Genomic DNA, 24,859 nt, shown 5'->3' on the forward strand with positions numbered 1-24,859 from the left:
AATAGTAAACCAGAAGTTTATTAAAATAAATAGCACTCGTCATGGTAAACTTGAAGTTTACGGGTACAGATAATTTTATCAGTTAACAAGACCATTTTGATCGTCCTGATTTAAACCTGATATGCTAATTGAGTATTAAAAACATATTGAAGAACTCAAAGATTCTTCAAGAATTTGTTTGTGTTGCTTGTTCTCATGATAAGTTGATTACACCAGCTAATATTGGGACTGAATCCCCAAAATTCTGAAAAATATAAAAGGTGAATGTGGGCCCCTTCACCTGCAATGTGATGTCTTAAATAGATGCATCTATGAGACAGTCACATGTATGTTTATTGTCAACTGGCAGTTTGACATTTACGAAGTTGCTTGCTCAAAATAATTGAGTTGGAAACACAATTTTCAGAATATGTAATCAAGACAATCATCTTGATAATGTTGGTTTATATATAAGCTGGTTTGACATTAGATGCCTCCATAATATAGCCAAACCATTGCTTATGAGAACAGAGCTTCAGGTGTTGGTCTGAGATGTGATATATTGCATACAACAACACTTGTATGCTTCAAATCAATGAATTTTGATAAATTCTCCCCTCATATTTGATTCAGGGTCAGGAACTAGATATTTCCATCTTATAGCGTTTTGATATGCGGTATATGATTAATGGATATACCATGATGCACACAGATGGATTTTCCCAAAGAAAATGGGGATATATGTCACTAAAATAAGGGGCAGAGAATAAGCAGCTAAGAAATATGTTGTGAATTATCATCAGTATGATCCTCAGATAATTCTAGTCAAATGCTGGAAGCATTTGCTAACCCAACTATTTCATATTTCATCTGCAAAATGCTCCTAATATCCCTGAAGGATAGAGTCTACAGCATGCATGGAGCATGGTAGACCAATCGGTTCCAAATATAATAATCCTTGAAAAAAGGAGGAGCAAATGATCAAAATAAGGAGGCAATGTGCTCTTGAAGAGCTACGACATAACACTTCATAAACCTTATGAGAGGTTCAGGTACCTGAAAATAATGAAGTAATGAGATCTCAGTAAGTTATGTCGAATTGCGAATCGATACGAGATGATATCTCATCGATGATATCTTTGATACGGTATGGCGCGCAATATTGTATAAGATTGTGAGGATATGAATTCTACGTCTCTTAAAGCATACTGACGTAGAAATAATTACCAAGTGATATGATGAATCTTGGTAAGCGATTGGACCTGTAGTCTAGACATTAGAAGATATCATAAGTTATAATGATGGAAGTTGTCACAGCCTATATGGCTTACTTGACAAAATTTAAATGAAAATTTCTGAAGGATTCAAAATGCCTGAAGCATATACAAATTCTTGAGAAACTTGTTCATAATCCTTATATGGATTAAATCAGGTAAGGTAAATGTGATTTAATCACCTTAGTAAATATTCATTGACGAAGGAAACAAAAATGATCCTATTTATCCTTGTCTCTTTATGATAATCGGAACCTTTCATATTATTGTGCAAGTTGATGATGGCTTGAATATCATTGGAGCTCTTAAAAAGTTTTTAAAATCAGTAGATTATCTGCTAAAAGAAGTTGAAATGAGAAAATTGAATTGGTCCTGAAATACCATATATTTGTGCAATTGATGCATTTATATATCCTGCTATAACTATGAGCATGATATCGTTTCACTCCTATACAGAGATATTGAAATAAGATCAATTGCATATTACAAATGAAAGCCCTGATATGAATATGTTTATCCTAACAAATATTGTCAAGTGTTTTGGATATACAGGGCATTCGTCTGATCGATATAAGAGTTCGATCCAGATATGTTATCTATTTCCATGAAGGATTACTGTCATACCATGTTGTTTTACATGACGGTCAAATTATAGAAAGACAACAACGGTTTATGAAGCAAGTCAAGAATGTACTTGGCAATGATGCAACTCTACCTAAGGAATGAAGATGCAGATGATCAACTAGTTCGTCGAATGATCATTTGAGATCTGATCACAAAGGCTCTACCAACCTCAACATATGATAAGTTGGTATACAAGATCGGAGTACACCATCTTCAAGAATTATGTGATGCTTTAATTAGGAGGAGTAAATACGCGTTGTACTCTTTTTCCCTTAACCAAGGTTTTGTCCCATTTGGATTTTCCTAGTAAGATTTTTAATGAGGCAGTTCTCAAAGCGCATTATTAGATATGTGTACTCTTTTTCCTTCACTAGGAATTTTTCTCACGGGGTTTTCCTTAATAAAGTTTTAACGATGCACATCATCTAATTAATGCATCCGAGGGAGAGTGTTGTAAATATTTTTGTATGTCCATTAATAACATGGAGAGCAAGGAAGTTTCTTGGTCACCAAGTAAATTACTTGGCCACCAAGTTCACTACTTGGCCATCAAGACTTTCCTATTATAAATAGGAAGTTCATTTACTCATTTGTAGATGAATTAAAAGAGCAATAAAATTTCTTCCTCTCCCAACTTCTTTGGCTATATCTTTTGTGTCCTCTACTTTTAATATTATTTTATAACAGAAAAAAGAGTTCTTATAAATAACTTTTATCTCTCCCTTACCGGTAGCTTAGATTATAAAAAAAAAAGCCCTGTCCAACAACTACAACTACAAACAATTCTCTTTTTTTATGTTGCCCTCATAATATATCCACAAGGCACAAGTGCACCCGCCAGATTTGTTGGTATAGCTGCTGCCTGAATTTCCATTTGTGCTAGTGTTTATTATCTTCTCTTGATTCAAATAGTGTGGGAAATTTCGACTTTGGTAATTCTTCTGCTGTTACCTCATCGTGCAATTTGATTATTTCTTGTTTCTTCCCAACACAAATGGCGCAAGGCAAGTCAACAACGTAGAATTGACCAAAATGATTAAACTCAGTAAATGTACGATTATTGATAATGATCTGTACTAACTCATTATGGAAGACAGTAAGGCTAATGCACTACGCACTTGCCACTACACTAGATGAACACGAGAGGCCTAATTTTTACATCAAAAGATATCCATCATACAAGAAACTTAAAAGAAAGAGGAACTAGGAAGGACTGGTCCGTGTCTATCCACCACTCCCAATAAAACGGACTTGGAGAAGGCAAGAACGAACAACATACAGAGATGCAACAAGCTAATGTATATGATTCTTCTCATTAAGATGCATCAGGAAACCCAAAAGCCGGTAACAGCCAGCCTTTTTCTGTGGCATGCTCCAAATAAAACGTGAATTTATCCTTTGCATTCGGAATGTCAAGGGCCAGATCTTCAAGCCCATCCTTGATCCTCCCAAAGCCTTTAGTCATCTGGTTTATGGTGATGAGCCCCTCGTTAAAGCACTCTTGCAGTAAATCCAGCATCCTGTCATTCTTCTTCTCCATTGCCATAACCAAAGCTTTCTTCACCACCTCATGATTGAAGAATGGCATTCCGAGATCCCGTATGCACTGGCAAGCTTCATTGAGAACACCACTACTTTCAAATTCCTCAAGGAGTTTCTGTATCTTATCCTTTGCATCCTCCACAGCCCAGCCAGTCCCGCCACCCCAACACCTCAGTATCCTTTCTCCAGCATGCCGTGCATGTAGAAGTGATTGAGCCGTACAGATGGTCTCCGTTCCACTGCTGCAATTTGGTGGCAGCTTGTTTGATATCTCCTCCAAATTCAGTGGAGCAAGGACGTCATCTATTACAGCCCTTGCAAGGAAAAGAGCTAGTTCATTGGAAGCATCTAAAATATCAAGTGCTGTATCTTCCGAAGATTCCAGTAGCATCACAAATCCATTCACTATGTCTTCAGTTGAAAAAATCTCAATATGAAGTGCAGAGAGCAAAACAGATGCCATTTCCTTTTCCTTGTTTTTCCTGTCCATGGCAAGGGTGATTAGCTTCTTTAGGAAAATGGGGTTAAACTCAGGTTGCCCCAAATCTTCCAGACTCTGGATTAGTTCTGGAATGTCATCCGAGAGAAAATATTCATGGATTATGCTAACAATTTGTTTCTTGTATTGCTTCAATTTTTCATCATCTGGTCCATTCGCTTGCCCATCTTCCCCTGAGGCTTTCAGAGAAGATGCGTCAAGCCATCCCTCAGAGATTGCACGAGGAACAATTGACTGGAATGATGTTTTTGCAGAAGGAATATCCAGAGAAAGATCATCAATACTCTCAGTCATCCTAGAAAAGCCCTTCACCATTTGACTGGAACTTATAAGACCCTCTTCTGCAGCCTCCTTTAAAAGTTTCAGAATAAGTGGTTCAGCAGACCGCATCTCCATGGCTAAAACTAAAGCTCTCTTGACGACTTCATGATAAAAAAATGGAACTTCCAACTGTCTTATGCATCTGCAGGCCTCAACAGTATCTCCACTCTCAACATATTCCCTCAGAAGATCAGCAATCCTTTTCTTGACTTCCTCAACAGTGAATTGGGTGCTGCCACCCCAGCGCTTCTCAACAAGTTCTGCATGGTGTGGAGCTGAGAGATAGCTCTTCTCAGCAGTTTGCAACACCTTAAACCCCTTGGAGGATTCCGGTAGCATTTTTCTGACTCTAGCAATAAAAGCTGGTGGAAGAATGTCATCAACCACAGCACGTGCAATGAATAAAGCAAGGATATCAACAGTATCTGGTATGTCCACTGCCAAGTCATCAGCAGACTCCACAAGCATGTAAAACCCCTGACTAATCTGGGTAGGGTTGATGACATCGGCATAAAGAGCAGAAAGAAGAACTGAAGTCATTTCTTTCTCCTTGTCATGCCTATCCATTGCCATAGAAACAAGCCTCTTAATAATATATGGATGATACTCAGTCGACCCTAATTCCTTGAGATCAGATGCAGCCACTTCCACGTCGCCAGTGCTGAAATATTCCTCTATAATTGATACTACAGATTTCTTGTAATCCTCTAATGGATCAGAGACAGCAGTCCCTACAAGCTTATACGGCTCCTGTTCATATAGAGTAAAGGTGGAGACAGCATTAATATAAATCCCTGATGAAAAATTACTCAGGCGGCATCCTACTACACTGATTAATCAAGCAATTACAGTAAAACAGACTAGACCAGGAATCAATCGCTTCATACAAAATGGAATTGGCAGATGGAAAATTAAAAATTACCTTAAACAAGGATATGTATTTTGTGTCCTCTCTTCCCTTCACATGGCATTATAACTCCAAGGATTTAAACTTAAAATACTGCTCAAAACCAATAATATTTCTTTTGATGACCACTGCTCACTACCGTTAAAAATTGATTTAAACTGCCATAAAGAAAAATGTTGACCATATATACTTCAAGGGAACAATTAGACCCTATGGCTTAGTGGTTAAGTAGGTTCCCCAGTGGAAAATGTGATTCTTTAGGATTCACAATTCTTTGGTATTATTTACTTATCAGACACAGATGTAAATAGGCAGGGAAGAAAGAAAAAATAAATTAATGATGGTGCATCAGGTATACATTACAAAGCACTAAGAAAAATAACTTTGCAAGGCAGAACTATACAATCCTTATGACCCTTGACTTTTACCCTTATCTACAATCACGATATTTAGCCCAAATTTTTTTGTGCTTTGCATTATTCTTTCTCATCGCTGATTCCCTCCCCTCCTTTTAAATTCCTGTTTTTTAAATTCTAATCCGCAATTGCATAGCAATATATTTTTTAAGAGTTTTAGAACTTGAGGGATGGTTCTATTGTACAATGTAATATTACCAAGAAAATATTTTAGTACTCGAATAAAGAATAATGTCACGTGCAATATAACCAAAGTAACTTAGTTCACCTAAGTATACAGTCTCAAAAAACAACACACCCAGTGTGATCCCACAAGTGGGATCTGGGCAGGGTGGGGTGTACGCAGATCTTGCCCCTTCCTTTGTTGGGTAGAGAGGCTGTTCCTAAGAAGTATATAGTTGAATAAGTTGAACGACTTACCTCACCACTATCATAGTTGGGATCTTTTCTATCAAGATGAGATTCAACATCAGTATCGAGCAGTTTTCCCCAAGTGCCTTTACCACCAGCACCATCTGTTTCTCGCCATCAAATAAAGAGAAGAGAAGCCTTCAGTATATGGACAGAAAAAGAAATTTTTCTTGAGAAAAGCATACAAGCTGCATGAAAAATAGTCCACGCATTTTTCTGACATTAGGTTTTTCAGGTGCATGAGTTTTTTCCATTGTGGTTCTCTCCATCTCTTTCTCTCTCTCTCTCTCTCTCTCTCATGTTGGTTGACAAATGCACAGCTCTTGCTGAGAGACTTGTTAGTTACTAGCCTAGGCTTTGGTAATTCTCCTAGTCTTGCCACATCCTCCTGAATCCTTACCTGTTCATTTTACAATAATAGAAGCCTGGAAACTGACTAATGGCATCCATTTCTCTTGCATACTTCATCGGTGTTCTCAAATGCGGAAGGATGTCTACTAACAAACTTCAGCTCCTATTAGTTAGATCTTTGCGTGATGAACATGAACAAAATTTTGTCATGAACAGTACACACTGTTCACATATCCACGAAAATTCATAAAAGGTGTCCCCACCCCTTCAAAAGTATACGCACTCCGTCTGCCCTACTTTATTTCAACACCGTTTGGCTCAGCAAAGGTGAAACAGCTCTACTGCCCTTCTACCTCTCGTGCCCCAGGCATTCCACCCATTTACAAGTAATTAACTTGATATGTGTATTATATCAGTAATAAAAGAAAGAGTTGAAGGACTAACTGAAACTTAACAGGATAAAGGAAAACATCACCTCAAGTTCTAAAATGAGTTGTTAAGTGAATTAAAACCCTTGAAACTTCGACAACAACATATGGGGTCTGGGGAGAGTAGATTGTACGCAGACCTTATTCCTACCTCATGGAGGTAAAGAGGTTGTTTCCAAAAGACCCTCGGCTCAAGTAACACATATCAAAGCAGATTATTGCTAATGCAATGGTGTCAAAATACATTGGAGATGTTTTGAGCTTAGCTAAATAAGAAAAACTACTCAGTATTTTCTAAATCTCGGCTTGAATATGAACCTTGATCTCCAAGTAATTTTCCACTTCATTGATCCCTGCCCTACTCTTGAGCACATTAGTACTCTCCTGAATTATTGATATTGTGTGGAGTACAATATAGGAGTTTACCGGGAACATATGCAGACCAGAGCATGAGTTCAACAACTGAACTCAGCATTTTTGACATGAAATGAAAATAAATACGATGTGAAAAGTCACTAAAATTTCATCAAATATTGAACTTTGAATTTTTACAACGCAATGGGTTAAGTGGTTAAACCATACAGGTTGAAATCATCAAATATAAATCTGAAATCAACCTCTCACCAGAAACTCTTGGAGTATTCACATAACATGAAAAACAAGTGTTGCCTTAAGCACAATTCTCTGCACTGTGGCCTCCTTTTTAACTATAATGGCCTAGCCCACACATGATTGTTTTAAACATAAGAGTAAATTAAGTCCTTACAAAGTACATCAATCCACAAATAATTGACAAAAGTTCAAATTTTCCGTATGCCTCCCTTCAAAAAGGCACTTACAATGGCATTTCTACTTCTACTATTTATTGTAAATTTTAATCAGTAAAAAAAAAAAAAAAAAAAAAAACTTCTTTCAACTTAAGCTCAATAAGAACACCAGGATGTAGTCTGTTGATTGGGCATTAAAAAGATAGTTCCTGATACCGAAGCCAACAATTCAATACAAAAACATAAGAAGAAGTAAAACATGATCATGATTCATCCAAAAAGTAATACTGACCCTTCTTAACCCGGATATGTTTCCCTGAGTGTGTACGTCGAACATGTCTCACAGCAATCCCAGCCGTGGATGCCTTCCCACCGCCCGGTGCCTTCACGCGATGTTCCGACATGAAAACTGACGAGGATTTAGCACGTGGAGATTTCAGTGTGGGAGACTTGGGAGATGATGATAGAACTTCCACATTCTGCTGTTGAATATCCAACATCTCCCTTTGTTCCTCAGTCAGCAATCCCTCACTTGACGCCATTTCACAAAACCTACACACATCAAACCATCAACTCTCCACTTAATAAAACAACACAAATACTCCCTCCATCCATGTTTACTTGTTCTCTGTACTAAAAATAGATGTCCATTTTTACTCGTCCAATTTGGAAAACCAAGAGATAATTTATCATTCCATCAATCATTACATGACTTATCAATCATTACATGACTTAGTAATAATCAGGAATGCTATAGTAAAATTGTCATTCTATGTAATCAGGATTGTCTCGATTTTAAATTATTTGTTTGTTTTGACTACACAAAGGTTAAGAAAGCGGAAAAAAAAACATATATTGAACGTATCAAAATGTCATTTGATCTTGTGATCTTAAACGTGTGACGTGGGAAGTTGGAATTATTAAAAGGACTAATAGGGAAAGTAAGATAAACAGAGAGAGTACTTTTTATATGTCTATCCTGATTTTTACCTGTCCGTATAGCGAATAAATTCCTCTGATCTTGGCTCGGATCCTCCTGAGCCAAGAGAGGATTGAAAATCGAGAATCAGATCTTCAAATAGTAACAAAAACAAGCTCAAATACACTGCTGAAACCCTAGATCAATGATTCACAAAGGAAAAAGATGTGTAAATTATATATATATATATATGAATGGGTGTGTGTATGTCCTGGTATGTATGTATAGGTTTTTGTGGATTCAGATAGAGATTTAATTTACAAAGAAAAGTGAGAGAAAGTGGGGTAGTGTGTGTGAGTTGAAATGGATGAGAACGCAAGATTTAAATAAGGAGAGGAGGCTACACGATTAAAGGTACACGTCAGCAACAGCGACAATGACTGTATCCACGTGGCTTTCTCACTTAAGCTAAGAGTGACTCTATTTTGTAGAGCTCCCATTCAGCGTGGTCCAGTTTAGGGTTTGGATATTGGAAAGTTACATTGATGCCCTCACTTTCAGACAAAAGTTTACGTGCCTAACTAGCTAATTTCTTTTTGATTTGAAGGGCCATTTGCATTATAATTACGTTTTAGAGTTGTTGTTATGCTTTTTCAACATTTGTTAAAGTTTAGTTAAATACGAAAAAGAGTTGTCGACATTTACGTACGCTTTATGGTAGCATCATACAACAGCTTTCCTCCCAGGACTTTGTTACTTCTTCATAGTTTGACATCAACTCTCAGTCGTAGCAGTCCATGATCCATGTTTCCTATCATGCTTTCACAAATTGACACGACATATAAGCACTCTTGCAACTGAATTCAGTTATGATCCAAACTTTTAAATCACAATTTCTCATTCAGTTAACTTTAAAGCAATTCACCTTTATCTGTTTCTTCAACAATATAACGCGTGAACTCTTATTAGCGCTCTTGGATTACACCAGAGATCTATCATCGACGTAAAAGAACCGAAAAGAAGCGTGTGCCATGGAGACTGCCGACTAGGTTTGCAACAATTTCTAAATTGCGGCTGTGTTTTAAACAACTTTCCTAAAAAGTAACCATACTAATGCTATTTCCACCTTTAAAACCTGTCCCCACTAACTAGAAACAATAGTGTTTGAAATCTTTATTTACGAAAATCAAAGTATTCCGTGCAAACTATAAACACTCTAGACATGCATTTTCGCAAAAACTAACACTTGTTCTTTCATAAAGCATTGATTTGAATAATTAATTGATTAAAACTGTTGTCACCCATACACAAGCTCCAGACCTTCTGATCTTCCCTCCGTTGTTTACCATGGACTTGATGTCTATACCTTCAAAATGTGCTTTTAACTGTACATGCTCTCATATATTAACTCTCTTTGTCAATAAAGTATGCTATACATTCAAAATGTGCTTTTAACCGTAAATGCTCTCATATATTAAGACTCTTTCTCAACAAAGTATGCAAGTCAATAATGTAGGTTTGACCCAAAAACAATTAAACTTCAGGAAGTGCAGGATTATGTAAATGATCTGTACTAACATCATTCTGGAAAACAGTCGAGATTAAGGTAACGCAGTCTGTGTTTACCACTACAGCAGAGGAACACGAGAAGCCCCAATTTTTACATCAACAATTATCCATCATTTTAAAAACTTCAAATGAAAGAGGAATCTGAAGGGAGTGGGCAGTCAGTCCATCTCTATTCCCAAGTAAAAGGGCACGAGCTACATCTAGAGAAGTCGACAAAAGGCACGAGCTACATCTAGAGAAGGCGACGACGAACAACATACAGAGATGAAATAAGCTAATGTCTGAATCTACTCATCAAGATGCATCTGATAACCCAAAGGACTGTAACAGCCAGCCTCTTTCTTTGGCGTGCTCTACATAAAACGTGAATTTATCCTTTGCATTCGGAATGTCAAGAGCAAGATCATCAAGTCCATCCTTAATCCTGCCAAAGCCTTTAGTCATCTGGTTGATGGTGATAAGCCCCTCGTTAAAGCACTCCTGCAGCAGATCCAGCATCCTATCATTCTTCTTCTCCATTGCCATAACCAAAGCTTTCTTCACTACCTCATGATTGAAGAATGGCATCCCCATATCTCGTATGCATTGGCAAGCTTCACTGATAACACCACCACTTTCAAATTCCTCAAGAAGCTTTTGTATCTTATCCTTTGCATCCTCCACAGCCCAGCCAGTACCACCACCCCAACACCTCAGGATCCTCTCTCCAGCATGGCGTGCAGATAAAAGTGATTGAGCCGCACAGACAGTCTCGGCACCACTGCTGCAATTTGGTGGCAACCTGTTCGTTATCTCCTCCAAATTCAGTGGAGCAAGGACATCATCTATTACAGCCCTAGCAAGGAAAAGAGCTAGTTCATTGGAAGCATCTAAAATGTCAAGTGCTGTATCCTCTGCAGATTCCAGTAGCATCACAAACCCATTGACTATGTCTTCAGTAGAAAAAATCTCAATATGAAGTGCAGAAAGCAAAACAGATGCCATTTCTTTTTCCTTGTTTTTTCTGTCCATGGCAAGGGTTATCAGCTTCTTCAGAAAAATGGGATTATACTCAGGTGCCCCCAAATCTTCCAAACTCCGGATTAGTTCCGGAATGTCATCTGAGAGGAAATATTCATGGATTATATGAACAATTTGTTTTTTGTACTGCTTCACCTTTTCATCATCTGGACAATTTGCTTGCCCATCATCACCGGAGGCTTTCAGAAAAGATGCATCAAGCCATCCCTCAGAGATTGCCCGAGGAACAATTGACTGGAAAGACGTTTTTGCAGAAGGAATATCCAGAGAAAGATCATCTATACTCTCAGCCATCCTAGAAAAACCCTTCACCATTTGACTGGAACTTATAAGACCCTCTTCTGCAGCCTCCTTTAGAAGTTTCAGAATAAGTGCTTCAGTAGACTGCTTCTCCATGGCTAAAACTAGAGCTCTCTTGACAACTTCATGATAGAAAAAAGAAACTTCCAATTTTCTTATGCATCTACGGGCCTCAACAGTGTCTCCACTCTCAACATACTCCCTCAATAGATCAGCAATCCTTTTCTTGACTTCCTCAACAGTGAAATGGGTGCTGCCACCCCAGCGCCTCTCAACAAGTTCTGCATGGTGTGGAGCTGAGAGATAGCTCTTCTCAGCAGTTTGCAGCACCTGATGCCCCTTGGAGGATTCTGGGAGCACTTTTCTGGCTCTAGCGATAAAAGCTGGTGGAAGAATGTCATCGACCACAGCCCGTGCAATGAATAAAGCGAGGATATCAACAATATCTGGTATGTCCACGGCCAAGTCATCAGCTGACTCCACAAGCATGAAAAATCCCCGACTAATCTGGGTAGGGTTGATGACATCAGCATAAAGTGCAGAAAGAAGAACAGAAGTCATTTCCTTCTCCTTATCATGCCTATCCATTGACATAGAAACAAGCCTCTTAATAAAATATGGGTGATACTCAGTTGAACCTAATTCCTTGAGATCAGACGTAGCCACCTCAACGTCACCAGTGCTGAAGTATTCCTCAATAATTGATACTACAGATTTCTTGTAATCATCCAATGGATCGGAGACAGCAGTTACAACAAGCTCATACGGCTCCTGGTCAGTTACAGTCAACGAGGAGGATGAAAACAATAATATAATAACTTTCATGAGAATTACTGAGGCAGTTTCTACAAGACCAACTAATCAAACCGTCATAAAATGAATCAATTGGTTCAGGAAAAAATGGAGTTAGCAGATGGAAAATTGCAAATTTCCTTAACAAAGGATATTGGATTTTGTGCCATCCCTATCCTTATAATACCTAAGATTTAAAGTCAATACTCCTCAAACCATTAATTTTGTTAACAACCACTGCCCAACCATTAAATTTCATTATATACAATACGAAGACAAATGTGAACTAGTCAAGAAACAATTGCGAGCGAAAGGCCATGTGTTCGAGTCTTAGCACATTCTCTGTTATATTACTAAACAGAGAAAAAAACTGGACGTCATAGCCAATAAGGCAGATGTAAACTGACAGGAAAAGAAACTAACCATGGTGCAAAGAATAGATATTGGACAACTTGGGGAAATAACTTTGCATTGCTTTCTGCAGAAATAATATGATTGTAGTGAACACCTTCCCTTTGGCTCTTCTAATATAAATCATGATATTTAGATTGAACATTACTCTCCCTTTGCATTGTTCTTTCTCACCAACGATTCCCTTTACCATTCTTCAAATTGCCTTTTCCCCCGTTATAACCCACGATTGTGTAATTCAGACATTAAGCAAGATTTTAGGGGGAGGGGGTGGAGATTCTGGTATATTGTACAATGTAACATTGCCAAATCTGAATTTATTTGATCAATTATTCCAAGTGAGATAAAAGATGAATGATAGTACTCCAATAAAGAATAATGTAACATGGAATGTAACCAAATTTAAATTTACTTTATCACCAAGGGCCAGTATAGTTTCTGCAGGACTCACCTCACCACTATCATAGTTGGGATCATTCTTATCGATATGAGATTCACCATCAGTATCCAACCATCTTCCCCAGGTGCCTTTACCGCCGGCTCCATCTGTTTACAAATGCAGAAAAGTCTTCAGTATATGTGCAGAGAAAGAAATGAAAAAGAAAAACATTTCAAGCTGCATGCTACTTGCAATTGAGAACACTGAAGGCTATATCACAAGGAAGAAAGAAAACAAAATTATATTAAGGAGGTACATTTGAACTCCAAATAAAAAACAAAAACATGATGGAGATGCCATTAACTCTAATAAATGTAACTTCAGGCTTAATGGAGGGAAAAATAAACAAATCATATCCAAGATCCTAAGTCCTAACAGGCAAAACCAAATTAACAATACAGCTGCGCCTGACAAATAATACTCAAGATTGCATTCCCTGTATATTAGCACTGTTTTAGATTTATCAATCATTTGATGCTTCACAATCAGCTTTGAGACTTCAACAGTTCAACTTCTACAACAACAATACATCCAGTGTGATCCCACAAGCCACAAGTGGGGTCTGGGGAGGGTGAGGTATATGCAGACCTTACCCCACCTTGTGTGGTAGAGAGGCTGTTTCCGACAGACCTTCGGCTCAACACTTAAACTTCTAATTAGTCTAAAAAAGTTAGGTATTTACCTTTTGGCTTCTATCTACCAACGACCATTGGATTTCCACAGTATGCTGATATACTTGACAAACTAATCTTTATAACTTATCAAAATGTAAAGAGATCTACCAAATACTTCTTCTTGAAAACACTCAGGGTTCAGGGCACACCTATTAAAGCTATTACAGTTATGTCCTCTTAAATGTGTTCCAATGGTTTGCACAGTCAGAGTCACAAAATTGTATGTAGCCCAAAGTAGTGGTATTGACATTGAAGTATGAAGCCACCGGATTCAGAAGGATATCAAGACATTTCTGATAATACTAACAACTACTCAGCAGTGAAGGATACATTCAAACATTTTGAAAGAATGATACGGATTGTGAACTCCCGCAGTAAGTCGAAAGGTACTAATAAAATAAAATGAAAACAATGATATAGTAACTCTTGAAGCAACAAAATAGCATAAGAAAGAAGAGTTGTTCTATACATGTCCTCTGTGCTACAGCATTTCTTCTTCATTTTTTTCTCTTTTGGTCACTATTAAAGCCTATCCCTGACGTAATTGTTTTAAAACTAAGAACAAACTAAGTTCATCCAGGAAGTACGTCAATCCACATACAACGTGCGAAGTAAGTTCATATTAGCCCAACGCCACCCTCCAGAAAGGGATTTACAAAGTCATTAGCAGTTCAATTACTCAAACTAGATTAGAATCACTTCAACAATATAATTACTGTGTATTTAGCTTAAAAAGAAGCACCAGGAAATATTATGCTGATTGGGCATTTAGATAAAAAGTAGGCCACAATGCAGAACCTCAAATACCAAATTGAAACTTGAGAGAAACTGCGATGTCATCATTATTCAGCACAAAAGTACTCCCTCCGTCCCAATTTAACTGTCTTACTTCCCTTTTTGGTATGTCCCAAAAAGAGTGTTTCTTTCTATATTTAGTAAGTTGACAGTACATGACAAGTTTATAACCTGTCAAGATCCGACAACATTTTAGTACATTATACGCATCTTTAATTTAGGACCATCAGATTCAGGAGTCTCTTTATTTCTTAAAACTCCGTGCCTAATCAGACTAAAACACTTAAAATTGGGTCGGAGAGAGTAATACTGACCCTTCTTCACACGGATATGTTTCCCTGAGTGCGTACGTCGTACATGTCTCATAGCAATCCCAGCATTGGATGCCTTTCCACCGCCCGGCGCCTTCACATGATGTTCCGATAAAAGTACAGACGAAGAAGACTTAGCAGCACCACCTGGAGACTTAGGAGAAGATGACAAAATCTCCTCATTCGGCGGTGCAGTTTCAAGCATCTCCCTCTGTCCTTCAGTCAACAATCCCTCTTTCGACGCCATTTCACACAACCTACACATATCAAACAAAGTAGCCAGTTACAACACAAAATCACATAATAAAAAAACAAAGTAGTATTTCTTAATTACCTCTCTACACTGAGTGGCAAACAGTGAAGAGAGCGACCAGTTCGTAACCCTAACCAGCCACTTGGAAACCTCCGAACCAAGTCCTCTGTTTCTTGGCTCGGATCTCGAGCCAAGAAAGGCTGGAAAGAAATAGTTGTCAATAGAAATACACTTCGGTGTACTGATGAAACCCTAGATCAAATGGAAAGGGATGTGAAGATGATGATATGTATGAATATATGAATTTGAGGATTTGGATTGAGATTTGCTTGAAAAGGAAAAAATAGTGAAAGGAAATGGATGAGAACGAAGAGCATAAATAGGGAGGCTACGGTTACATTTACACGTCAGCTACAAATAACTCTATCCACGTGTCGGTCGCCCTTCTATTCCTGGAGCTCCCTCCACTCACAGTGCCCGATTAGGGTTTTGGTTATTTTGAAGTTACATTCGTACCCCTCACTTGCATATTATTTTTTGGACAAAGGTGCAAATATACCCCTCAACTTTACGATATAGTCGTTAAAAAATGGTGTATATATGTTCTTGCCGTCACACAAATGATGCAAAATATACCCTTTTCATTGACTGCTATTTATTTAAACGAACGAGACAAATCACTAGAAAAAAAATTCACACACCGGAAATAGGTATGTTTACGTCATTTGTGTAACGGCAGGGGTATATATGCACCACTTTTTTAACAAAGGATATATATATGCTCTAAATCGGAAAGTTGAGAGGTATATTTGCACATTTTCCCTTATTTCTTTATTGCAAGAAGCGACAAATATTTCATGTGCCTACAACTTGGCACGGAGTTTAAGAAAGTACATAATTCTTTATAATCTTGTGATTTTAAATTTGAGATATGTATAATGTATTAAAAAAAATAACTTGTGGTCTTAAACATGTGATGTGATAGTAATAGCATTCGAAAGTCAAATGAAATCTTCCTTGATAGCGATTCTTTAATATATATTTTTTAATATTTTGAATTGTTATTTGTCGTGACTTATAGTACTTTTTACGTAGTTTCAAATTATGTAAATTTTGTTTCAAAAAATCTAGAGAATTTATGTTCAAATTTAAAGTCAAAATTAAGAAATTTCAATCTTGATGAGTAAAAAATATCGCACAAATTGAGACAAGAGGAGTATCCATTAATACTCAGGCAAATAAAGATAAATTACCTAACGTTTTTTCTCTATTGGAATTTGAACCCTAATTTGTCATGACTTTTACCCGACCTTATTAGTGATTGTTATGTCACACCCAAAGGCGGACCCACGTGGTAAGGAGGGAGGGCACGTGCACTCGGTAACTTTGGGAAATTATTTGTATATATACGTGATATACCTCGAAAAGTTAGAAATATATGCATTTGGTTCACTGACTGAAGATCATGCTTCACAGAGCATATACCTAGGATCGATTCCCCAATAGTGCTAATCATTTTCTTTTGCACCGGATATTGTGCTTTTATGTCACATACCAAACCTGAGCCTGGACGTAACACAACACCCGGTGCCTGACTACATGTCACCAAATGAACCAACTAGCTGACTGAATCAACATGTGGTATCATAACATATTGAATGCAGAAAATAAACTAACACATGTTGATATACTGAATGTCTGAATGATATCAATCAAAATGCGGAAATGCTAACATAAGTCTGAATCATAAACTATAGCCAACATGGCTCAACATGAAAAGCCCGCGACTCTATCTAACTGTCATTCGAGTCTATGAAGCCTCTAATGAAGTACTGAAAACACTGACTGTTGCCGGGACAAGGCCCCGGCATACCTGACTGTCTATAACTGCTGTAAAGACTGTAAATAAATAATAAGGCCCCGAAAGAACTGGGGCTCACCAATCATCTAATCCTGGATATCCTAGCGAGCATATGCATTGTCCTGTAAATCGTTACTGGCATCGTGAGATGCAGGCCTCGAGCAAAAAGGGACGTCAGTACACAAATTGCACTGGTATGTAAAGCAACTAAAAGAAAGAACTATAAGTATTGAAACTGATAACTGAAGTGAACAAAAGAAGTAAAGATAAGAATACTTCCTGTTCTGAATGGAGAATTACTTGCTTACTGAAATCATAATCTGTGGCCTCAAGCCCAATATAAGTGCACAAGTCTGTGGCCTCAGGCCCAAGTATACGTATACATAACTGTGGACTTAGGCCCAAAACATAGGTGTTCAACATTAGACAATTTATATAAAAGAACTGAGAATCATACTGAAAAGTAAAACACTGACATACTGAGCATTAACTCACTGAAAGCTATATTCATGAACGGATTATGAGACCTGAAGCTTTAACCATTCATAAACATGCTGAGTATTCTAGATTGAGACTCGTGGGTATCAAACACAAGTCTATATTGATTACGTACTGAGCTCACAACGTTCGGAATGAAAGTCATGAACGAATTACGAAACTAGAGAATAGAAATTCTGCAACTATTTAAGGAACTAAGCATAACTATATTTCTGAGGCAATTAGTAACGCTGTAAAAGAACGTGGCGTAGGGAGAATCATTAACATTCTCAAACGTAGAGAGCTAGCCTCACATACCTTAACTTCCTGCTCTTGAGTGTAATACAACGTTCGCCGCTCCCTTTCGACTTTAATCTATAGCATTATAGGTCAATGGAATCAACATTAGCAACAATACTCAAGTTTTGGCTATCTAGGCATTTTGTCAAACACTTAGTGGCATAAAGCTTCACAACCTTCATTAATGATGTTTTCTTCACCTAATTTCCATTCTATCACTTCTAGGTGATTCTACAATCTCATTTAGATGTAATCAATATCATGCTTCACCACTCATAAGATAAACAACATCCTTAATCAATAACCAATAATCAACAACCCAAACCTATAACCGTTCATGTTTTTCTATCAAACCCATCAACTCACATTTCATGAACTTATAATCTATAGTCATCAATGCAAAGGTATAATCAATTAAAAGATGAAAGTGTTACCTTTTTGACGTTCAATTCTCTTGAATTCGGATTCTAGGGTTCTTTGGTCCAAAATGAATTCTCAATCGGTTATCTATGGATTTGAAGGGTTTACCCATGCTAATAAGGTGTTGGGGAATTAAAATTAACTTAGAATCATCATTAAAACTTACCTTGGATGATGGAGGGACTTGGAGGAAGTTGGGTTCTTAAGAGCTTCCCTTTTTAGAGCAAATTTTCGTGTTGGGGTGTAAGGAACGATGCAGGGCTTTTAAAGTGACTTTTTCGGTGCACGTTCACAGGCCTAACCGCGCAGCAAGGGCAGTGACATGCCTCGAGTGCGCAATCGCGCACTTGAAGGTTCTTCGCGCAGCTGATCGCGCAGACTGCACATTGTACAGTAAAATGCACATAACTTTTTGTACATAGATCCGTTTGGGCTCCACAATATATGGATGGAAAGGTATTGCAAGGGGCTACAACTTTCATAGTTTAAGTTTTCTCAAATTCCCAAAGAATAATGGTGTTATAGTCTCTTGAATTAAGCCGTTGTGTAAACTCACTTCAAAATACGGTCTATAGTGTAGTTTCCAACTTTAATTTGTCCGAAGACTTTAATTTCTAAGCTCCTCATCTTGATTCCATTATATTCTCATATTACGGGTCAAATCTTAACCCGAAAGCACAAATTTAGACATTTGAATAAATACAACTCGGAATAAAGTGGCTCTAAAAGCCTTAAAGATAGCGAGTGCTCGTTGAACTCGAGTGTGATCCAATTCTTGCTTTAGTTAATGACAATTTATCATTAGTTCCAATAGCGATAAATTATTGACCCCGAATTCAAAAGAAATAGTCACCTTTTTCTCAATTTTCAACGTCTTATCTTTCTGTGAAAACAGTTGTTATAAGTTTCCCAGTATTCCAAAAGTAGTAGAAAATTTTGCATATGGAATTATGTGACCACTGAAGCTCAGAATCCGTTTGGAATGGCGCTCAAATATTCCTTTATCCCATCTTCAACTTCCTGTACATTACAGACCAATCACTACTCCTACCCTTTGAAAATTGGAAAAAATCTCATATCCTTTAGACCCTTTTATCAAACTTCCTTCCCTTCTTTCTCCAACTCTTTCATTACTCATTCTACACCTTCCAACCTTTTCCTTTCTTTTCTTGAAGAAGACGAAGAAACTGAACAAGAACAAGAAGTTATTATTACAGAAACCCAACAGCTAAAACAACCAAACAATGACCCAATTCACCGGTTCTTCAAGACCCGGATAATAGACCAAGAATCCGACCCGGACCCAGGTCGCCAAGGCAAATTATCTCTTCAAACAAACCGTAAAACATCTTGGCACCTTGCTCCTATCACTAGTTCAATCGAAAACGATGACGATGAGGTGGAATACATTCAAGAATCACTACTTAACACACTCCCAAGTACTAGAATTGAAGGTATTGTTTGTGAAATAGTAGCGAAAGCTAAGAGCTTACAGGAAAATGTGACGTTAGGTGAAGTATTAGGTGAATTTGAAGGGAGAGTTGGATTAAAAGACTGTGAGGAAGTATTGGGTTTGTTGGGAAATGAAGGTTTGGTTATTGATTGTTTGTATTTCTTTGAATGGATGGGGCTTAATGAGCCTTCATTGGTTACACCTCGTGCATATACGATTTTGTTTCCAATACTTGGGAGGGCTGGTATGAGCAAGGAGTTACTAGTTTTGTTTAAGAACTTGCCTAATCGAAAGGTGTTCAGGGATGTCCATGTTTATAATGCTGCTATTTCCGGGCTTTTATGTAGTAGAAGGTATGATGACTAAAAGCTTTTACGCTTGTTTGATTGTGTTGCTAGGTGGTTTTGATGTCCATGTTTTACTGTATGTTTGGTGGTAACTGTCAATTATTTGGAGGTCATTTTTGGTCAGTGTCAGAGCTACATAGACCCAAGGTGGTTAGTTGAACACCCTTTCATGGGAAGATTATACTTTGTATAGAGAAAATTATACTGTATATATAGGTCAAAACTACTTTTTATACGTACATATTAAATCTTGAACACCCTTCATCAGAAGATTATACTTTGTATAGAGAAAATTATACTGCATTTATAGGTCAACAACTACATTTTATACGTCAATATTAAATCTTGAACTCCGTTGATGAAATTTCTGGTTTCGCTACTGTTTTTGGTGTACCTCATTTGAGTTTCATATTGGTTGTGCAAAGAAGCTGGCAACAGAAATGCTCCTAGTATATGTTGTCTTTTCACATATTTCATTCAAAATGCTTGGTATATAAGAAAGTTTTGGTGTCCATTTGGTATGTTTATATCCTTTTTATGAGAGTAGTTCAGTTTTGTGTAAGCTTTTCGTTTGTAACTTATGCTGCCTTTACTGACTTAATTTATTAAAGGTATGATGATGCTTGGGAAGTTTATGAGTCCATGGAAACAAATTCTGTCCAACCAGACCATGTGACAAGTTCCATTATGATTACAATAATGAGGAAACGGGGAAAGAGTGCCAAAGAAGCTTGGGAGTTCTTCGAAAAGATGAACAAAGAAGGTGTGAAGTGGAGCTTGGAAGTAGCAGGTGCTCTAATTAAATCCTTTTGTGAGGAAGGCCTGAAGAAGGAAGCTTTAATTATCCAGCTGGAAATGGAGAAAAGGGGAATATCTTCCAATGCCGTTGTCTATAACACTTTGATGCATGCTTACTGTAAGTCTAACCAAATTGAAGAAGCTGAAGGTCTCTTTGCTGATATGAAGAGGAAAAGAATTGCACCTACCTCGGCGACTTATAATATTTTGATGGACGCATACGGTAGGAGACTCCAGCCCGATGTTGTTGAGAAGCTGCTACAGGAAATGGAAGATGCTGGTTTGGAGCCAAATGTGAAATCATATACGTGCCTGATTAGTGCCTATGGAAGACTGAAGAAAATGAGTGACTTGGCTGCAAATGCATTCTTGAGGATGAAAAAGGTTGGTATAAAACCAAATTCTTACTCGTATACAGCTCTTATCCATGCATATACAATCAGTGGGTGGCATGATAAAGCTTATACAGCTTTCGAGAATATGCAAAGGGAGGGAATAAAGCCCTCCATAGAAACTTATACTGCTCTTCTTGATGCATTTAGACGTGCTGGTGATACCCAAACACTCATGAAAATTTGGAAAATGATGATCAAAGATAAAATTGAAGGGACAAGGGTGACATTTAACATTATATTGGATGGATTTGCTAAACAAGGTTGCTATGTCGAAGCAAGAGATGTAATTTGTGAGTTTGGGAAGCTTGGGTTGCAACCAACAGTAATGACATACAACATGTTGATCAACGCATATGCGAGGGGAGGACAAGACTCTAGGTTGCCACAGCTTTTGAAGGAGATGGCAGCACTTAATCTAAAACCTGATTCTGTTACATATTCCACAATGATATACGCCTTCATCCGTGTGCGAGATTTCAAGAGGGCGTTTTATTTTCACAAGCAGATGGTGAAAGACCGGCAAGTGCCTGATGCTGAATCATACGAGAAGCTCCGCTCAATTCTGGATGTAAAAGCTGCCATAAAGAACAGGAAGGATAAGAGTGCTTTAATGGGAATAGTTAGAAGCAGTATGGGCATATTGAAAGAGAAGAAAAAGGGAAAGAAGGATGAGTTCTGGAAAAATAGAAAAAAAGGAGCAAGATTTCAAGGAGGACAGTAATAGCTATATTTTCTGTCTTGTCATTATTTTATGTTGGTTCAATGAGTTAGCTTAGTATGCTCCTATTTCTTTTGGGGGTCATCTTCAATCCAGCTTGATTGAGATGCTCTTTTGTACAGTTGGAAGACAATGAAATTAAATGCTTTAAGACTTGTGGAATACATCAGCTAGAGAGTTGAATTACTGATAAAGTCTATCATTGAAGTTAAATGCTTTAAGACTTGTGAAACTCTACTTCAGCAAGAGAATTGAATTACTATAAAGCTCAATGTCAAAAAAAAAAAATTACTATAAAGTCTGTTCTGATTGAAGGTAATGATTCTTATTTGCTGTCAGAGACTCCTAATCTGATGCTTTTACCGTGGATCTAATATTTATCCATTTCTTGTGCTAGCTTTGTTTCTCTGATTTCTGGTTCTAAGAATTGTGTTTCTTTTGATTAAACTCTACATTTTTCTGTGATTCATATAAGATTGGAGACAATCTTATTGGCTGAAATATCTGATGTGTACCTTTATTTACAATTTTGTGCTGATTGGGTATTGTTGGTACTGGCTGAAAAGCTGTTCCTGAACTTCTTGTCCTCTTAGGAGATGAAGGTGCTCCTAGTTTAATAAAAGGATAATACTTGAGTATTCTCAGAACTTTAAAATGAGGCCATAACTCATTTAAAACTTACAGACAAATACTTTTGTCCCTCAAATGTAACAAGTGGACCATACTGAGTCCTGTCCGCATTATTGTTGTTTGACAATGAGAAAAGTCCACTCTGGAACTAGAATCTTTTGCTAACTATAGTTGAGGCAGCAAAAAGGTTGTTTCCCCTGGGCCTATTCACCTCTGGTCTTAGTGTTTGGTCATATTCCATTATTTGCCAACGCTTAGTATAATCAGGACCATAGAACTAATCTGTTCCTACTAGGCGTGCTTCTGATTTTTTGTTGAATATGTTGCCTTTGCTTTGTTTTTCTCTCTCTCATGAAGATGTTCTGTTGGTTGAATTTTTCTTTTGAACCATAAAAAGGTTCTGTTGGTTGAATTTTCCCCAGCTATCTCTTTCCTTAGTTGTTACCCGTTCACCATTTGGTTAGATAATGAGATCTTTGTGTCTGCGGAAGGATATGCAGCGACTGCGGAAGCCCACCTTTTAGATGAATGTTCCCAACGAACCAACCACAAGCTGCTCGTCGATGATAATTCTGATGCATCAATCTTTAGCCCCGCGAGCCACTTTGATTTAGAAAATGGAAAATCAGAGGAGGTGAGCGATGTACAAGCTGGATTTGAGGGTTCAATAGGTGCAGTTCAAGAGGCTCTGGTCACTAACAAAGAGGAATATTTTATACAGGATTTTGCATCAATATTAAGGTACATTCAGTTGAATGTTTCTGCTTCTACAAATAGGGATCTATCGAAATGCAGATCAGATTCTATTAGCCACATCCCACACTTATTCACCAATTTCAACTCTTCTGCTCCATCCCATGGCACCAGACGACAAAACAAATTTGGACTCTCCGGTTAGCAGCTTCCTATTGGTCGAGTACTCACTGTGCAGATTATTGTCCCTTTACACGAATGCTATAGACTTGATACTTTGTCTTGTCGTTATAAAAGGACATGTTCATATCTCCATTTTGAGCCTGAACCAGTGCTAGCGATTAAACCATTTGGTAGTGTTGTGGATGGGCACGGATACAAAGATGATTCAGCTGGACTTGACATGGGTGTTGAAAGGCAGTGGTAATGTTAAAAATTTCTTATGCACCGTGCAAGCTACTGGGGAAGTTTACAAAAGTTTCACTTATATATTCTTTATTTGGTTCGATGCCCGTGGAGAATAACTTGACTTAATAATCTTCTTTTCCCTTGGTGTGGCTTTCAAATGCAACACTTTTCTTGGCCCAATCGTGTTTTCGGTACAAAGTGGCCCTTCCCCCTAAATGGTACTTTATTTCTCAATCTCAAGTAAAGAATCAGATTGGTAGTTTCTTATATTTTCTTTCCTCAACCAGCAGATCATAGTTGATGATTTTGGTTCTTTTCTTATCACAAACCATACTGATAATGGGGAATCATTTTTTATTCTTTTTGGTGCCAAAGAGTTTGTAGAGCTACGTGAGTTTGAATGATCTGTTGAAATCCAATATCCGTTTAATAATTCCTTAAAGCATCTTTTCTTGCTAGATCTGGTGCAATTGCTCAAGCATCAATAATTGATCTACAATTCTACTCAGCATCCCTTGAGAAAAGTATACATGTTGAGTGTTTGGATTGTTTCATTAATGGGGCACCCATCGAGAACAAAATTACCTTATTCTCAGGCATTGGAATAGCAGGCACTGTATCAACTTGCATTTGTGAGTTTCTGTTTTCTTGAAGCTTTGTCTAGTGATAAGCTGGGTTAGGTCGGTTGAGTTCTTCTACTAATGGGATGGTGGTATCATCAATAGATGGGGATCAACATACACTTAATTAGTTTCTGATGGAGCTTATATGTTGCTGTTTAGAGGATAGATCACCGAGGAGGTAGCAGAAAGATTAAACAAAAGAATATCATTCAATTTAAAGCCTGGAATTAAAACATCTTTAAACAAGCAGAGGACATTGTAGATATTATTTAATGTATTGGAGCTAGTATAGTAATTGGAGAGGGCATGCTTGAATCTACTATGTTGATTCTCTTGCGAACTTTTGGTTTTAATTTTGCTGAGAAAAAGGAACATTGCAACTAGAAATTCCAGTTGCTTGTACCATACTGATAATCCAATTTGCATTTCTGCAATATGGTACTCTTCAGGCTTACACTGAATTCCTTACTACATTACAATTAGTGTACAGGCAAGCTATCTATGTGTTGCCAGAAAGTTCGTTCTGAATGAGGACTTGGACAAATTGCACGGGTCATTTTCACTGCCATTAACCGATCAAGTAACAGTTTCCCTCAAAGAATGTCTACTCGGAGTTTCATTAGTCTTGTTACATGACCAGTAGCTCTAGTTATGCAAATCGAAACTCCTGTTGTGATAATTTTGAATGGGCTACTGTTGCAAGATTTGTCCAGGCAGGTAGCTCCTTGAGCAAT

At 37.6% G+C, this 24,859-nt stretch overlaps 3 protein-coding genes across 4 annotated transcripts; 1 reads left to right on the forward strand and 2 right to left on the reverse strand.

Moving 5' to 3' along the window:
- Positions 1–2,900: 2,900 nt before the first annotated feature.
- Positions 2,901–8,801, reverse strand: LOC132632541 (MA3 DOMAIN-CONTAINING TRANSLATION REGULATORY FACTOR 1-like). 2 transcript variants are annotated; one of them, XM_060348519.1, is made up of 4 exons: positions 8,510–8,801; positions 7,812–8,071; positions 5,983–6,077; positions 2,901–4,989 (listed from the first exon to the last, which is right to left on the reverse strand). In XM_060348519.1, the coding sequence occupies exons 2-4, from the start codon at positions 8,059–8,061 to the stop codon at positions 3,193–3,195; spliced, it is 2,142 nt and encodes a 713-aa protein (XP_060204502.1). In that variant the 5' UTR covers positions 8,062–8,071; positions 8,510–8,801; the 3' UTR covers positions 2,901–3,192. The 2 variants fall into 2 exon arrangements, with proteins under 2 accessions (XP_060204502.1, XP_060204503.1); XM_060348520.1 differs by lacking the exons at positions 5,983–6,077; positions 8,510–8,801 and having other exon boundaries at positions 7,812–8,001.
- Positions 8,802–10,020: 1,219 nt separating this feature from the next.
- LOC132632542 (MA3 DOMAIN-CONTAINING TRANSLATION REGULATORY FACTOR 1-like) lies at positions 10,021–15,358 on the reverse strand. The gene is made up of 4 exons (XM_060348521.1): positions 15,084–15,358; positions 14,753–15,006; positions 12,982–13,076; positions 10,021–12,098 (listed from the first exon to the last, which is right to left on the reverse strand). The coding sequence occupies exons 2-4, from the start codon at positions 14,994–14,996 to the stop codon at positions 10,302–10,304; spliced, it is 2,136 nt and encodes a 711-aa protein (XP_060204504.1). The 5' UTR covers positions 14,997–15,006; positions 15,084–15,358; the 3' UTR covers positions 10,021–10,301.
- Positions 15,359–18,777: 3,419 nt separating this feature from the next.
- On the forward strand, positions 18,778–21,957 carry LOC132632543 (pentatricopeptide repeat-containing protein At5g50280, chloroplastic). The gene is made up of 2 exons (XM_060348522.1): positions 18,778–19,866; positions 20,472–21,957. The coding sequence occupies exons 1-2, from the start codon at positions 19,043–19,045 to the stop codon at positions 21,772–21,774; spliced, it is 2,127 nt and encodes a 708-aa protein (XP_060204505.1). The 5' UTR covers positions 18,778–19,042; the 3' UTR covers positions 21,775–21,957.
- The last annotated feature ends 2,902 nt before the right edge of the window (positions 21,958–24,859 follow it).

Source organism: Lycium barbarum, chromosome 3 (assembly GCF_019175385.1).
Source record: "Lycium barbarum isolate Lr01 chromosome 3, ASM1917538v2, whole genome shotgun sequence".
In the NCBI taxonomy this organism is placed as follows: domain Eukaryota; kingdom Viridiplantae; phylum Streptophyta; class Magnoliopsida; order Solanales; family Solanaceae; genus Lycium; species Lycium barbarum.